Source organism: Centrocercus urophasianus, unplaced genomic scaffold (assembly GCF_019232065.1).
Source record: "Centrocercus urophasianus isolate 14NV4802_14NV808 unplaced genomic scaffold, USGS_Curo_1.0 seq_25, whole genome shotgun sequence".
In the NCBI taxonomy this organism is placed as follows: domain Eukaryota; kingdom Metazoa; phylum Chordata; class Aves; order Galliformes; family Phasianidae; genus Centrocercus; species Centrocercus urophasianus.
Genome location: NW_024884811.1, coordinates 4,102,048 through 4,118,347, shown reverse-complemented (window position 1 = coordinate 4,118,347; position 16,300 = coordinate 4,102,048). Strand labels below are relative to the sequence as shown.

General features: G+C 34.4%; 1 protein-coding gene across 2 annotated transcripts in view; it reads left to right on the top strand.

The window, feature by feature from the left end:
• AP3B1 (adaptor related protein complex 3 subunit beta 1) overlaps positions 1-16,039 on the top strand; it is a 159,899-nt gene extending 143,860 nt beyond the window's left edge. For both annotated transcript variants that reach the window (XM_042825768.1, XM_042825767.1), the window contains 2 exons: positions 3,742-3,880; positions 15,319-16,039. In XM_042825768.1, coding sequence (XP_042681702.1) covers positions 3,742-3,880; positions 15,319-15,472 — 293 coding nt within the window. In that variant the 3' untranslated portion in view covers positions 15,473-16,039. The remainder of the gene's footprint in view (positions 1-3,741; positions 3,881-15,318) is intronic.
• The last annotated feature ends 261 nt before the right edge of the window (positions 16,040-16,300 follow it).

Below are 16,300 nucleotides of genomic sequence, written 5' to 3'. Positions count from 1 at the left end.
TGTCTGAATAAATCTGGCAGCTGTTTGCTATGTTTAATAGAGCAGAAAGGCTACTCTGAATAAAGCTATTTGAAAATTTGTTTATATGAAGTATTTGTAAATCCATGAAGGTCTCTTGGCATTTCTGTATTGCTCTCTCTGTCTCCCTGAATTCATTCTTTGATGCAGGACTTGATGCTGGCAAATTTACCACAGGTTTAAAAACCCTTGCAGTTGCTTTTTTTTTTTTTTTTTTTTTTTTTTTTTGTTATAGGTATCAGCTGCTTCAGAATATTCCTAGTAATAGAGGTCTCCATTCCCAATTTTACCTATTTATTACAGGTATCTAGGACCAGCTAGTATTTGAAGAGAATTACTGTGTGCTCTTGCTAAATGAAAAATCTGAACTGCATTAATAAATGCAGGGCAGTTTAGAAGTTAGTATGTATTATTCTATTTTGCGTTTAACTTCAATGTGTCTATATTCTCCAAATGAATCTGATTTATAAACTTGTTTTTTGCTTATCATGCTTTCATTTATTTGTTTGTTTATTTATTTACTTACTGTCTTTTTGGACATGAGATGTTTCAAGTCTCACAATAGGAAATGACTGATTTTATTTGCAACCAAAACAAATAGGGAAAAAAACAGCAAAGGAATGAGGAGAATATTAGAAACACAAGACTATACTGGGGGAGAATGGGAGTATGCACAGGTTTTAAGGATTTTTACATCAAAATTGTGTGTATAATCTAATCAGAATGCTAAAGAGAAATACCCAGCACTATACTGAAACGCAGAAGAAAATTCATTGCTTCACATCTTTACTCAATTACACTATGCTGTTTTGCATTGTCTGTTACATCTGTGTTTTTTTCATTTTATCCCTGATGGCATAAGGAGAGGGAAATGGACAGGTTGTTGAATATTCATAGCTGCGAAGGCTATCTAGTGGTAGCAGCAAACCTCGAAAGCAGTATTTGTGCACATGCTGTGCATGGTGTGCTTAGCCTTGCTTAAACCATGCTGCCTTTCCTCTCCTCCTGAGCTGGGGGACCCTCCTGTGAGGTAATGCCCCAGAGCTGCTGCTGAGCTAACATTCATGTTTTGACAATTCCGAAGCAGTGGGTAAAAATAGTATTGTTAAAATACTTTTTACCCCTCTGGTTAAATATTTTTACTTCAGGCCTGAGGATTTCATATCCTATCGCACCACGTCCTCCAGAAAAGCTGGGCTTGTTTAGCGGGAATTCAGTAGAAGTCAGGCATGTACTGCTGGGATCTCTGTATCCAAATTTTTACCAGTCTGCTTTTGTAAATATCAATAGAAAAAATCCTCAGGGGCTTGATTCAGAATAGGACTAATCTGGTAGCAAACATACCTTGTTCTCTGCCGGTATAACTTTTCCAATTTTATTTCCTTTTACCATTAAAATGTGTAGTTATTTCAATTTATCAGTTAGGTAAACCAGATCAATTGCTGCTCTCTGACTTGAGTTTCTTAGATTCCAATGTTTCACGCAGTATTAAATGTGGTATGTAATTGTTAAAGGTGGGGATTGGTTAGAATTTTTATGATTTCAAAATAGCCAAGTAAAACTACTTCAAGTATAAGGATTTCCACCCACACTACTTACTGGCATATTTTATAATAATTGTTTTCAGGAAGTGTAAAAGTGTATGTACTTTAAGAGGAAGGAAGGAAAAGAAAAAAAAAAAAAAAAAAAAAAAAAAAAAATGGTTTTACAAAAAAAATTTTTTTCATAATTTTATTAAAATTTATGCGTCCAACTTCTCTTCATAAGAAGCAAGATGCTAATTCTTTAAGTGGTTGGACATTCTGGTCCTTGACTACCACAAGCAATCATATTTGATGCCCCTTAATTAGAGCACCCTTTTTTCTTTCCAGGTTCTTTTCCACCTCAGCAATCGAGACAATACATTTGCTTACCATGCTGCTCTCCTAAGTGTTCTTTTGCATGTAAATTAATCTTGATTCAGTTTACACTGTCATGCTGAGTGGTACAAATTGCCTATAACAATAAAACAGCATGAGTTAAAAATAAAGGGGGGTGGAAAGGCAGATTGAATGTGTGCCTTACTTGATAGGATGTTACTTTGCTTTATGCCAATACATTAGTCGACGATAATGAATCTTCTGTTCTGAAAAGCATGGTTTAGTTGATTTTTTTAATTTTACTTCAATGGAGCAGTACCTTGTCTTTTATAGAACAAGTTAGACAAACCATTAATGACAAGAGTGTTAAGGTTAAATATGAAGCAATGCATTCACTTCTCTGAGTGCTATCCATCTTTCCATTTACAGGAGGTTGACAAAAGTACTGGCTTTGTACAACATTTCCTTTAATTACATGCTGCGGGAAACAGGCTTTTAACATAAACATAGTTGCATTCATTTATTCAGCATTTGCTCTTCAATAGAGCTTAATGGAGAAGGTTTAAATCCTAAATGAGTACACACATCTCTCAGCAGTGTTATGTCAGTCCCCATGCTCTGCTTAAAAGCTGTTCCAGCCTGCGTATGTATTTTTTAAAGCTTTTGCCTAATAGTGAAGTTAAACAACTTGAAACAGAATGTACCATTCCCAAGATAAAGCTGATTTTTATAGAAGTTGCATGCTTATTTTTGTTCCCTTCAAGTGCAGATCACGTTCAAAAATATCCCATTATTTACTCATAAGCTGTTCTATTTTTACGTTGATACTTCTTATATTGTAACAGCAGCTAATGCTCATTCTAGTGCATTAAAATTTTGGATTTTTTTTTAATTGCTATACTCAGCATCTTTGTGCCGTTTGCTATGGGTTTGAACTGTCTGTACAGACCTAAACTATTAGGCTTTTGAGAGTTTTGCACTGTTTTTATTATTAATGTTACTGTTGATTACAGATACGTGATAGTTCTTCCGAAAGTACTGTGTTCTATTATTTTTGTTTTCAGCTTCTGAACATAATATAAAAATACACACACAGTGCTACGGTGTAGTTCCTGTTGGATTTTAATCAACATGAGTGTCCTGCAAATTATTCTTATAACCAATGAATATTAATAGGAGATAAAATGTTGGATTTTTGTTGTTGTTGTTAAAATGATCCTAAATAATACTTCTTTCTTTACTTTTTTTCTTTTATCATATGCCTTCATGTAATCTTGATATTTCTGTTCCATTTATAGTAATATTAAAATTATTTTAATCAAAAAGTTTGTGAAAAGAGAGAGGTGCTAACTGAGTTTCCCAGTTTCTAACATGCTGACTTTATCTTCATGAACTAAATTGATCTGGTGATTACTGTCTAAATTTCAAGCTTATTTTTAGCAATATGCTATTAAGTTATAATTATGTATGATGATTTTATGATTGAAAGGTTAGAAGGTGTCTGTATATCTGGCCTTACATAACCTGGAGTTTCCTAAAACAGTCTTACCTAATATTTCACTCATGTGTTTACATTCTTTTTTTATGTTGTGTTTTTTGAGAAAAATAACCATCCTGATTTCACAGTTGCATTAGTAAACAAATATGATTGCCATGTTTCTAGTAATTTTTTTTTCTAGTAATATGGCCTGTCAAATAATACATTAAACTGAGACAATTATGTAATATCAAATAAAATTACTTTCTCAACATATTATTTAACTTTTAATGCATGTTTTTGTTTTTTTAGAAATCTTGTTTTGGTTTTATGCATGGTAAGCAAATAAATCTTAAAGTATTCATAATGAAATATGTAATGTTTCAGGGATGCTGACAGGAATGAATGAGACATCTGCTACCGTAAATGTTGCTCCACAGAACTCTACTAGTCGTGTAATAATTGAGAGACTAATGAAGGCAGCAAATCTGGGTGTAGTCCCTTCTGGTCAAGATAAAATACACAGGTAAGAATACATGTCATTTGCAGTAAGATTATATTTTAATTATGAATTTCCATTGCTTCAAAATTCATTTTCTAATATAGGGAAAATTTTATTGTCTGCACTTTTAACAAATATTGTGTGCAACTTGGGCTGTGACATAGAATCCTAACCAGATATTAACTTGAATATTTGTCAACTGTTTATTTGAATGTATACAGTACATTAAATATCTAGACCTTACTGAACACAGCTAGGTAAAATTGTCTGTTTCTTCATTTTGTTTCAAAGAGAAAAGATAGCCTTTTCAAAACGCAGTACTTTCAGTAGTGTCTACATGTTTTTTCTGACTTCTGTTTCTGTTTTCCAAAGTAGGCTTATCTGGACATAATAGATGTATCATCTGAGAGAGGAAGCTTGATTTTCTTCCACATTAATTTTTTTACCTGTAATATCTAACAACATAAACTATGTGATTATTTTATTTTTAATTAGGTGAAGATCATTTAAAGTACAGGTTGAACATACATTGAACATTTTCTTCTCCTTACTTATATGTGCAAGGAAAAACACAGTTTTCATCAGCCAAGAAAGTCAATAGGCTCTATCTAATTCCAGTTCAGTCCATTTTATCAAAAAGCAGTGGTACAGAATGTAAGTCAAATCAATATGGCTATTTGTTAATCATAGCTTGTAATGTGATTGACTGAAAATATTCAGTCCAGTGAATCTGTATGGCTTGTCACCTGTGACAAGAGCAAACAAGAAAATTGCTATGTATGGAAAACTGAGTAGACAGAAATATTAACAGCAAGACATCACTGGAAGCTGTTACCTTAGCTCCTGAATTTTGCTGTTTAAATAAAAGCAACGTATCTCCTCGTAAGGTGAAGAACAATCTTTTTCTTTGAAATTTTGCTGGCTTAGATGACTGTTTGGAGTGTTTATGTAATCTACACAGCTCAAATTAGCTGATATTTCTCTTCTTTGGATTTAGTCTTTTTTGCATCACTGGGCAGTTATATTGCATTGCATTAACATTAACCCAGCTGGATTTTCCTATGCATTTGATACGGTCAATGATAAAATTCTGTTTCACCATAAAAACATGGTACAGCTAGTGCAATTGCACTGAAATGATTGTCACTATTGACACCTGCTCCTCCGTGAAAGTGTCCTCATTTGTTGCATCCCTCAGGGATCTATGCAGTCTGCATTCTCAATATCAATTCAAAGACTAGGTGAGAGTGTCAATCAAGGGAGACTAAAGTGTCTGTGGTATACAGGTGTTCTCCATCTTTACCCTATCCATCACATGACACTTTGTGCAGAAGGATGGATTGTTTTGTGACCGAGTCTCAAAAAGACTACCTAAAATAATAGCTTAATACCTAACTAAGCCATGGGTTGCCTAACTGAAGATAAGTTTCTAATTTGTTCTTGCTTTCTCTGGCTTTTTTGTAAAAAGGAGGAAATTTTCCACAAAGAGAGCCAGTAACTGAATTGAAGATTTACTTGCTGTTGGATACACTCCTTCGGAGTCAGTGGTTGAAGATGTGTTCTTTTAGGTATACAGATCACTTCAAAGCATCCTAAAATTTGGACTGTTTGCTGAAGTGTCCTTTTCATTTGGAACAGAATATATTCGGACTATCACAGAAGTTAGAGACTAGTTAGCATTTATAATGTCCAACAGGAAGAAAAGACATTCTTATAACAACTTAATACCTGCTATAAGTTCCCAGAAGTGATGAGCGTTTAGAAAACAGTCCATCATTTGTTTCACTGTAAGCAAAGTTCACAAATACTATGCAGTTACAGTTGCAACTACAGAAATGAGAACAATAACTAATTAATACTGTGATTAACCTGTTCATCTATTAAAGACTGCTGTGTTAGCATTAATGAATCCTAGACTTAGATAAATCAATATCTGAGATTATTATTCTTAGATATTATGATTTGTCATTAATGAATACTCTCAAATCTCTAAAAGAAACCACTAAAATATTAATACATATGTATATATAAAAGATACATAGATAGATAGATGTTAAATCAACTCTCATTATAGTTAACAAAATCAGAATCCATTCTTGCAAAATATCATAGATGTAAGAAGTGTGGTGTGACTTGTTTTTGTTTAATAGCAAGTAGTGTTTTGGAAGAAGAAACTGTATACAACAACTTGTTTCATCTCATTGTGCTATTCTGTGAGGAGTAGTTCTGTTCATTTCTTGGAAATGCTTAGTACATACCCCTTTACACAGGAAAAGCAGTACCATTTTTAACCTGACGTTGCTATCCTGCACTGCGCAGCCTGAATTGCATTAATCTCTCAGTTGGTCATTCCCAACTTGGTTATTATTACTTAATGACTGCTAATGACAAGAAATGTATATTGCCTGGTAATGAAATACATTCATTCAAAATGCAGTAGTACAGTTTAATACAGGCCTAATCTAATGAGCAGGAACAGGTGTGTATTTCTTGGGGTTTTTTTTTCTGCCTGAGCATATTTGTACTCATGACAAAGATGTTGTCATGTTGGTGAGACCCAATTACTTCTCTTTAAATTTATAGCCCTATTTAAGATTGCATTTTTGCACTAAAATAACTAAGGCAACTATAGTGAAGGTTTGAAAATAAATACTTGCAACAAATACCAAGAGAATAGCACGCACTCACCAATGGAAAATGAAGTAAATGTAAACCTGTCAAACATTGGCTATACATGAATACATATAACAGTGTAGCAACACTTTCTAACATGCTTTTTTGCTCTCTTTACGCTATGACTACTGAATTGTCATCATTAGAAGAAAGTAATAATTTAACTGTTACTGAATGTAGATCAAAATGTCAGATAATGCAGTTGATTGTATTTTAGACTGTATTTTCTGACCTGTTCTTCATATTAAAATATTTCACAAAGGTGATTATGGTGATTGTTGTACAAGTCTTAAAGCTTACATAGTCATTTCCATCTTCTGAGAACTACTGTTTGTTAATTATTTGAAAAGATGAAGGGTGATTTGGAAAGATGAACAACACATAGAAATTGACCAAATGATTTAAAAAATAATCTGAAGATGCCCAAAGCTTTCAGTCTTGTGATCATCTGTGGGCATCATTTGAATATCTACAAGCAAGCATACTGAAAGAAAAGTATTTTTTTTCCTACAGGGAATCAAATCAGTCTGAATAACCACTTATTCATGCACTTAAGTTAAAATATGTCTGCTGTTTGTATTCAGTATGGAAAGTCTGACAGGTATTTTTCTGTCTTCAAGATAAGAGGATACATAACTGAGCGTATTTTTTTCCTCAAAGTTGATTCTTCTGAGGGCCAGCCCTTTGATACCATATCTCTGGTTGGGCAATAGTACTCATTACCTTATAGATATAAAATATAAATTCTAGGCTGTTCTATTTCAAAATGTGATGAAACAAAGATTTCACTGAAATCAAGATTTTCAGTATTTTTTCTTTTAACTAACACAAGCCTTATTTATCAAGAGACATCCTAGTGTTACTTTCAGTATCTGTTGCTTATTCCATCTCAGATGAATATTCTAAGAGTTCCTCAGGTGTCTTTCTGCTTTCTTCATTTTCAGCTTCATAACCTCCCACCAGGATAGTTTTTTTTCACTTTGATTGTAGCAGAAGACAACAGACAGTGATAGAATGAAAGGAAGAGCTGCAGACTTTACTTACCATTAGATTGGTCTTACAGTCTTCTTGAAAGTGTCAGAATACTGTCTACTATTACTTAAGGATGAAGGAAAGGTGTTTCAGGGTTCTTTGACTTAGAAAGAAAATAATGGAAACACTGATGCAAAACATGACCACTACCTCCAGACTTTGGCAGAAAACTTTTCATGTGTTTGAGTAGCATATACCAGAACAGCTCTTTCAGAGCTGGAATCACACTTAGGTTTATGCTGGTACAATTCCACTGATGTCAGAAAAAGTATTGAATGGTATGCAGAACAGGGCCTTCTTGAACTATTTTCCTCTCCTCCTTTCACTCTCTGAAGCATTTTCTAGATGGAGTGCATTGTGCTTTAGTATATTGTTTCCCCCAGTGAAATGGCAGATTTAGCATTCCAAATGCAAAATGATGCAGTGTAGAGCATCCTCTTCCACAGTTTTCAACTCCTTAAGATTTTACTTGTGCATTGCCCGATCAGTCAGTGAGATAAAAGCCTAAACAGATACAAAGAATAGATTACAGTTAACTTGAACCAACTAAATGGTCCATTCAACTAATCTGGTGCTGCTGTTGTATTTGAAGGGAATCCACAATTAGTGTCAGGAAATTGTGAGGTTAAAAAATAAGCACAGTATTATCTATTTACCTTTATTCTGCTGGCTGTGGCTTTAACCTTTTGTGAATAAGTAAGTATTAACAGATGCTACATATTTTCCATCTGGAGTTTGGAGATTTGCACTCTTTTAGCTAAACCTAAACATGTTGTGGAAATCATATGACAGTAAGCATACTGCAATGGATGTGCATTGAAAACCTGAAGAACATAAGTGCAACTAGACACAGTATTGAAACTTGCATGAAATACTGAAAGAAAAAAAAAGAAAAAGAAGGAAAGAGGGAAGGAAGTAAAAAAGGAAGAAAAGTCGATCAATCCAAGGATCAACACTTGTTCTGCAGTAGCCTTTATTCCCTACCCCATGCATCAGCCTGGCAGTCTGGTTGTATTCACCCCTTTTTATCATTTTGCAACCTGTCATGTCCCATTTAGGTTATATTGGCAGACTGATTCTCAAAGGAAAGAGGGTTTTGTTTACAGACAATTTTGATTATCAGAGAATGGCTTGCTTAGTAATGTTATCATCCCCACACCTTCTTATCCAGCAACACTTAATTTGGGGAGAAAAGGTGCGTGACTGTGCATGTGTAGGTGTGTATGTACTGAACAAACCTCTCCTTGAAAGAGTCCACTTGGAAAATCTTTGACTATGTCATAGTCCACTTTATACTAAGTTGGAAGAGTTCTCTGAAAGTTCCAAGCCCCATCGGCCTACCACAGCTCACAACTGCAGGTGTGTGTGTCAGACAGGAAGGTATAGCCATTTAGTGAAGGAGAAACGTCATCTAGAAATTAATGAGAAACAGATGTAAATTCTTTATAGTTACTCCATTTGGACCCAAATATATGCTCTCTATAAGGCTGACAGATAAGTCCAACAAGCCCAGAAGGACATTTTTAAGGACCGTTTCTGATGCGTGTGTACACAGAATTGTTTTCTAACATATCTTACTAAGTAGTTGACCTGTTTAAAGCTCAGTGATGTAAAATGTACCTCTGGCAGTAATCCCTGTGAAGCAGTTGTATGGACTGTTCTGCTTCCATAGTTTTTTAGTTTTTTAGTTGGGCCTCATAATCTTTTTCTACACTTCAGGAGAGGTGTAATGAGTGGCAAAGTAAGTAAACTTGTTATAAACTTGCAGCTTTGATTTTGCTTCCTAATTTCTTCAGTAGGAATTAATTAAGGGGCTAAACACCCTAGGCAAAAGAGTTTTTCTGCAAGCTTTTACCTGTAGGTGACAGAATTCTAAATGGAATGGTGTATCCCTGTCCACAGGTATTTTAGCTCTCCTTGGAGACAGAATTTGTAAACTTTAAACATTTTTTACGTTTACTGTAGAATCCCAGATGAAAAATAATAATAAAAATGTAAAGCCTGTTCGACATCCAGCTAGGCTAACTATTTACTTTTCTTTTGTCAGCCTGCAATGAAAGGCTTTCTGGTGAGTCACTACTCCTAGGTAAATATTTTTATTACTAGTTTCATAGAAAAACGGGGTTTTTAAAAATGAATGTACTCATTCCACAGTTTCTACTATTTATTTCTTAATCAAATCCTGGTATTCCAAAACACGGAATTTCCTCACTGTTAACAAGATGGCCCTGCATGTACTAATACAGTTTTTGTGTTAACATATGATGATTTTGATTAACTGGTACAAAACACTTAATAAAGATGAAGTCTTTCTACAACATCATTTGAAGACATTTTATATATATTACTGCACACAGGGAGCTAGTATGTGAATTTCAAAACTTATAACTTTACTTCAAATAACTTTAAGAAGTCAAATTTGAGCTCAGTATTGAAAGCATATGAGTGAGTTACTTTGGATATAATCAAAATAGATTGTTCCAGCCTAGTTTGTTTGCTGTCCACTAGAGGACAGCACTGCTTTTGTATCAGAATGCTGTAAAGTGAAAAATATGTTCAGCGTTTTCTTTGAACAGCAAACAGGAACCTTCTGAGTCAATTGTTTAAGTAGAAAACATGTAATACTTAAACTAAATGAATGGGAAAACATCTTTGATTTGAAAGATCTTTGAGCAGGTTTGATACTTTAATTTGTTTCTGTAAGGTGAATTATTTTCTTGGAATTACCCACATTTTTAGAAGTGAAAATGTATAGCTTGTTTTAAAAGAGGACCATATGTAATTCACTTATTTATCATATTAAACTCTTGACTCTTTAAGAAAAATTAAAAGAACAGAATAGATGAGAAAAAAACAGGTCAGACAACGATGAGAGTTTTGTGTTTGCAAGGAGCAAATACTGTGATTCAAGTTTTCAGCTTCTTGAAGTTTTGGAAAGGATATACATCCAAGTAAAAAATGCTTAAGTTCCTGAACTAAGAGGAAATACCGGGGAAGATCATGCAGCATCTTTTGAACAGGTGGAATACTGCTGTGTACTGGACAGCAAGTTCTGAGGACTTGTGTGGATTCATGCACTGTTGTTAGAAATACAGTGAGCTGCTCACTGTTTACAGAGGACAAGCTCAAAATCTTTAGCAATAAAAAATGCTTCAGCAAAAAAATACTTTCACAATAAAATTAAATGATAAAAATACAGTGCAGATTTTAATGTAATTTATTTTACAGTTTTACAGTTAAGCCCCAAAATAGCTAATGTTGAAAATAAGTTACATCTCGGTAATCAATTATGTATGTTGAACAGTTTAATTTAAGAGAAATGTTAAAACAGCATTAACTGGTCTGGAAAAGAAATAAAGCACCCCAAAATATCGTTACGTAATTTTTAATATAAATATTAATCAAGTTGTATGACCTAATAACCAATGTTAAGCAAGTTTATTTCTGAAAGGTTAAAATCACCAAGTTAAGATAAAGATGTTTCTTTTTGTGAGTATGCTTCTGCTGCTTTGTTTCATTATGCTTCCTGCATCCCCAGGTCAGAATTAATTCACAGTAATGCTATTCCATATACTTTTTTCATGTTCTACCGCATATTGAGAGAACAACTTGTAGGCCAATTATAAGATAAAATGCTGAATATAAGGGCTAACTAAAATATTTTTTTATGTCCATATGATATGGAATCTATATTATAATTGTTCTTTCTTACACTTACAAATTAAAGACTAACTCACAGTAGTATTTTTCTCCTTTGAATATATTCATTGCATAGCTTGATTACATGTTTCTGAACTTTGGACTAATTATTTGTCTACAGCTAGGGCAGAACACTGCATCCTGTGATCGTCTTTCTTACTAATAGGATTCTGTCTGCTTCAGCAGGCAATAATTGAAGGCTTAATGTGCAGGATTTTAAAAAAAAAAAAAAAAAAAAAAAATTTTTAGCTTCCATGAGTAATTGTCAGTTTTTCTGGTAAGCAATAAAACTGAAAAAAAAAAAAAAAAGAATATTTAGTTTAAACAGAGGGATCAAAGATGAAAAAGAGTGCCTGACAGGAGAGAGCATGTGCTCTAGTGCTGTTGAATTATGTGTCACAAACCCTGCTCTGCTGTGAACAAATATCCAGGTAGTATTCAGCTGTAAATTTACGTTTTCAGATGTTGAATTTTAAAGATTAGATTTTTAGAGTGAGTTACTCTGTTGCTCTCTATTCCTCAGCTTGAAATTTTCAAGATCTTTCCAAGTGAAAATGCCTTGCATATTGCAGCTATCTTCTTTCAACAAATAAAGGGAAAAAATAACCACTAGTCCTTAGTGAAGCTAGCATTTGGTAAATGCTGTCACACTGTAATTCTGATACTCTGTTCTTTTTCCTTTATTATGAATTCCAACTAATCATAAATAAAATATCCTTATAGGACAACCATTAAAAAAACTGTATTTTCACTACCAGCACTGTATTTGTTTTTAACTGTTGAAAAGCTGAACGGCTTTATAAAAATACACAGTGCTTTATTGATGCTCATTTAGAATATGGTACATTTTCATAGCTACTGACAGATACCATATTTCAGCAAATCTGTGAATACTCCTATCTTTTGCCATGTCACATAACCTCAGAACGTTTAATGTTCTTTTTAAAGAAACATATATATCTTTGGGAAACTTAGAACGTGCAAATAACTGCAGTGTAACAGAAACAACCATCTAAAAATATTTGGCTCTGTTTTCTGAATGTCCCTCTCATGTTTTTTGTGGGTTTTTCATGTTCACTGCTCTATCTTTTATTTTGTTTGCTGCAACAGAGCCACATGGATATTACCTTATTCCAAGAGTTGTCGAAATGACAATTTCCCTGTTTTGGAGAAATTTTCTCTACTAATAGCCGGTGTACAAGTCAGATTTTAATGTTTGACAGTGCAGTTTCCAAGGCTTTAGTCAGACTATGAAGCCTAATTGTTGTCAGTATCTTTTAAAAAATATTTAGATGCAAATTCTTTAAGACAGTATCAACTTTCACAAAGAGTAAAAATTATTACTGGCTTCAGGGGAAAATAAGAGTTGTTCCACAGCTTCTTACAAAGAATAAATACCTGCTATACAAAGTGATTAATTTTTGCTGCTGAAAAATTTTTAACAGCTTTCTGATCTAACTATTTAGTTGAGCAGAACACTCGTATCATAAAGTTCACATGGCCTTGTAACTGTAAGCATATATAATGTAATGATATGTACTCACTTTAAAAATCATATTCTACCCAAATTGTTAAATGACAGAGTTTTTAAAACATCTAAATAATTAGCAAATCAGTTTTACTGATTAAATATTGTAACCAAAAGTCAACAGCTTCATCTTTAATAATTGAGTTCATTTCAGGATTCAAATCAACCTCTTATAATTGGTTTCAGAAACTTCTTCCCCATTTTAAGGAACAGATTTCAGTTTCCAAAGTTCAGAAGCAGTAGTAAGCCCATTCTGTTGAGGTTCCTCTATACATCCTTTCTTTTGGTAAAAAGATGTTCTGATCTTTTTTTACGAAGTGACTCCAGATCACTATTTATACAAAGTTAGCCAATGCTAGTTAAGTGTACTAACATTTTGTGTGGGATTATTCCAAGTTTCAGACCCTTCATGCCTTGCAAACCACCTGAAAACTCACATTTATTGACGTGTTCTTTGCAGAGGTATGGAAAAGTAATATTGATCACCTATCAGATTTTGCAAATGCGCTTGTGAAAATATTGGCACCAAACTCATCGTTGGTGCTCTGGTCTCTCCCAGCTTTCTCAGAACGCTGACTTCATATCACTTTCTGGTTTTAATAAAAGGGGTAAAATCAGGCCTTGGGGCTGTGCAACACAGCAGGAGCTCCAGCTACCAACCCTTGTGTGTGCATGCTCAGACGTAATCTGTTCTGGGTTGTCCCAGGACACAACTCTTAAATAAATAAAGTGACTAATAGGACAGTTGTTTATATAATTATTCCCCTGTCAAAATCAACAAGAGAAATAGTGATCTTTTACATTGCAGTGCAAGTAGACAAAATCACTGATACAATTAGCTAAGTAGTTAATTTTTATAGTAGTGATGTGGTTTCAGAAGCTCCTATTATAGGGAGACTTCTCTGAATGTATCTGTAATCCGGACAAAAGAAATAGATTGACCTGTGATGGGTGACATTAGAGAAGTGCCCCGTGTTTCCTTAATTAGTATAATGTGTTATGAGATTTTGATATGCTTAGTTTAAAAAGAAAAAAAGGCAGAAATTACTTCTCGTTTAAAGAGAACCTGCTTCCTGCTTAAGTGGCTAATATTTTAATTAAATCTGGAGTGAAGTTTTTTGAGTATCTCCTGATAAACTCCCTCCTTTATGTTGATGGTAATTAAACAGATCCCTAAGGGCCCAAGCAGGCTCTTTGCGAGGCCCGTGCTAATTGTCAGACATGAGACACTGACCAGTTGGTTTGCTCTTGAATAGCCGACAGCGTGCTGTCAGCCTAGCAGTTTTATTTTTCTGCATTGTGCGCTGTTGTCAGGGCTAACTGGGTCCTTTTGTGGCTGAAGATGTTGCGCAAATTGAGGCAGATGGCGCTGGTTCAGACACGTGTCCTTCAGCAGGAGGAGATTGGCCCTGCAGAGTGGGGTCAGGCTGGGTCGCAGACCTGCTCCTCACTTGCTCTTGTTCTCGAAAGCCCATGTGCAGAAACTTGGTTGTTGTGTAGTAACCAGCTACAACAACAACAACAAAAAACACACAAAAAAGCCTGGTGTGCTCCTTGTGGGATATGGAGGACGAGGCTACTGCCATCCTCATCCTTTCTGTCTCTTGGGCCTTGCTGTGCATGCAGAATGAATTAACAGGATTGACAGAAGTTCATTGTGCCTAAAATGGCTTTTCAGTCCATTGTGGTGCTTAAAAGGCCAGTTTTGCTTTTAATTCCATGTAATTAGTGGTTTCCTCATGTCTTGGAATTCAGTAATGGTGCATTAGACCTAAATTTTATTTATATATTTATTATATATTATTATATTATTATTATATTATATTATTATATATATTTATTTATATAATATATATATATATATATGTTTGTTTTGTAGGACTAGAAAATATGTAAATGTTGACTGTGTTTTTGTAATAAATATTCTGGAGGTTAAATACAATCACAGACAAAATGTGGTGTCTTGCTATTATCATTATTTCAGAGGATGGTGTTGGAAGTTTATTAGTTTGAGTATTTTTAGCCTGAATTAATTCCTGAGGCAGCAGGAGGGTGTGCTTTTCTGAAAATACAACAGTGTAGCTTTTGGAAACGTTTGCATTTAGTGTCGTTGGATTTTCTTTGAGTCACCAAATGATGTTTACCCCTGAAGATCCCCTTAGAACTGAATTTGTTTGGATCAACCGTGCACACTGAAATAGTTCCTCAGAACTGTACAGAGGCTGGAGTTTTGGAATGTAAATAATAATTTGATTTGAGTTGATTTTGTTAGGCGTATTATTAAATTCAGAGTTTTGCACAGTCCCTTTTTTTTTTCCTGAAGTACTAAAATATTTGCACAACAATTAAGAAATTTTCTGTAGAATTTATGTTTTTCTGGTGTATCCTCTGAAATTGACTAATGAAATTGGAGGCGTTTTGTTAATACATAAACTCGCTTAATTGTTGCAGGAAAAAAACATTAGTAGTCTTTAGCCTTAAGGTTCACAGTGATTTCTTTCTTTTTTTTTTTTCCTTTCATCCACTCTAGGTTTGCAGCAAAGACTGTTCACAGTGGGTCACTGATGCTAGTCACAGTGGAGCTGAAGGAGAGCTCTACAGCACAGCTCATCATAAATACTGAGAAAACTGTGATTGGTTCTGTTCTGCTGCGGGAGCTGAAGCCTGTCCTGTCCCAGGGGTAACCTGCTTACATCTGGACTTCAGAATCTGGCACACAACAAAAGTGCCTGGCATCCACTACTGCTGCCTTTCATTTATAATAATAGCCCTTCCATCTGGCAGTGGGGGGAAGAATACACTCTTGACATTCTTCTGCTTTAGAATGCTAGTGTATGCAAGTCGTCTCCTTTTTTTTCTGCTTGCTAACCAAAGAACATATATTTTACTGTCAGTTATCTGCATTCTTAAATGTATTTCCCATTTGTTCTATCTGAGTACTTTCCTCTCTTTCCACCCCCCTCCCTTTCCCCACTATAGTGGACAAATATTAGATAATGAAGTTGAAAGGAAATCACGCTGCTTAAGAATCGTGTTAAAAACAGCACACAGATAGGTTCCAGCAACATATGCAACAATTATGTGTGCACTTCAGAGAAGCACACACTTGTATAACAAATACAGGAAAATTGTTTGCTTTCTGAAAATCCTTGTGCACCTGAACTCATGTAGTAAGAATATTGTTCCCATTTGATATGATTTTCTGAAATATTTCTGTTAAGCTGCCAATAAAGTAGTGCTTTGAGCAGAAAGCGCCTCTTTCTTGTTTTGTTAGAGATTCTGTGATGATCATCAGTGATGTATACCAATGATGGCCAATTTGAAGTAACTGTTAACAAGATTGGGTGCTACATATGCATTAGGAAACACTTTTTGTGAAAGTTGACAGTGTTTGTGCTCCAGTTTTAATTTTCTGATACACAGTTACGTTTTTGTTACTAAATAAAACATGTCACTCTTATTTTCAAATTGGCCTATTTATGAAATACTGATTGAGAAGAACTTTTGGGACA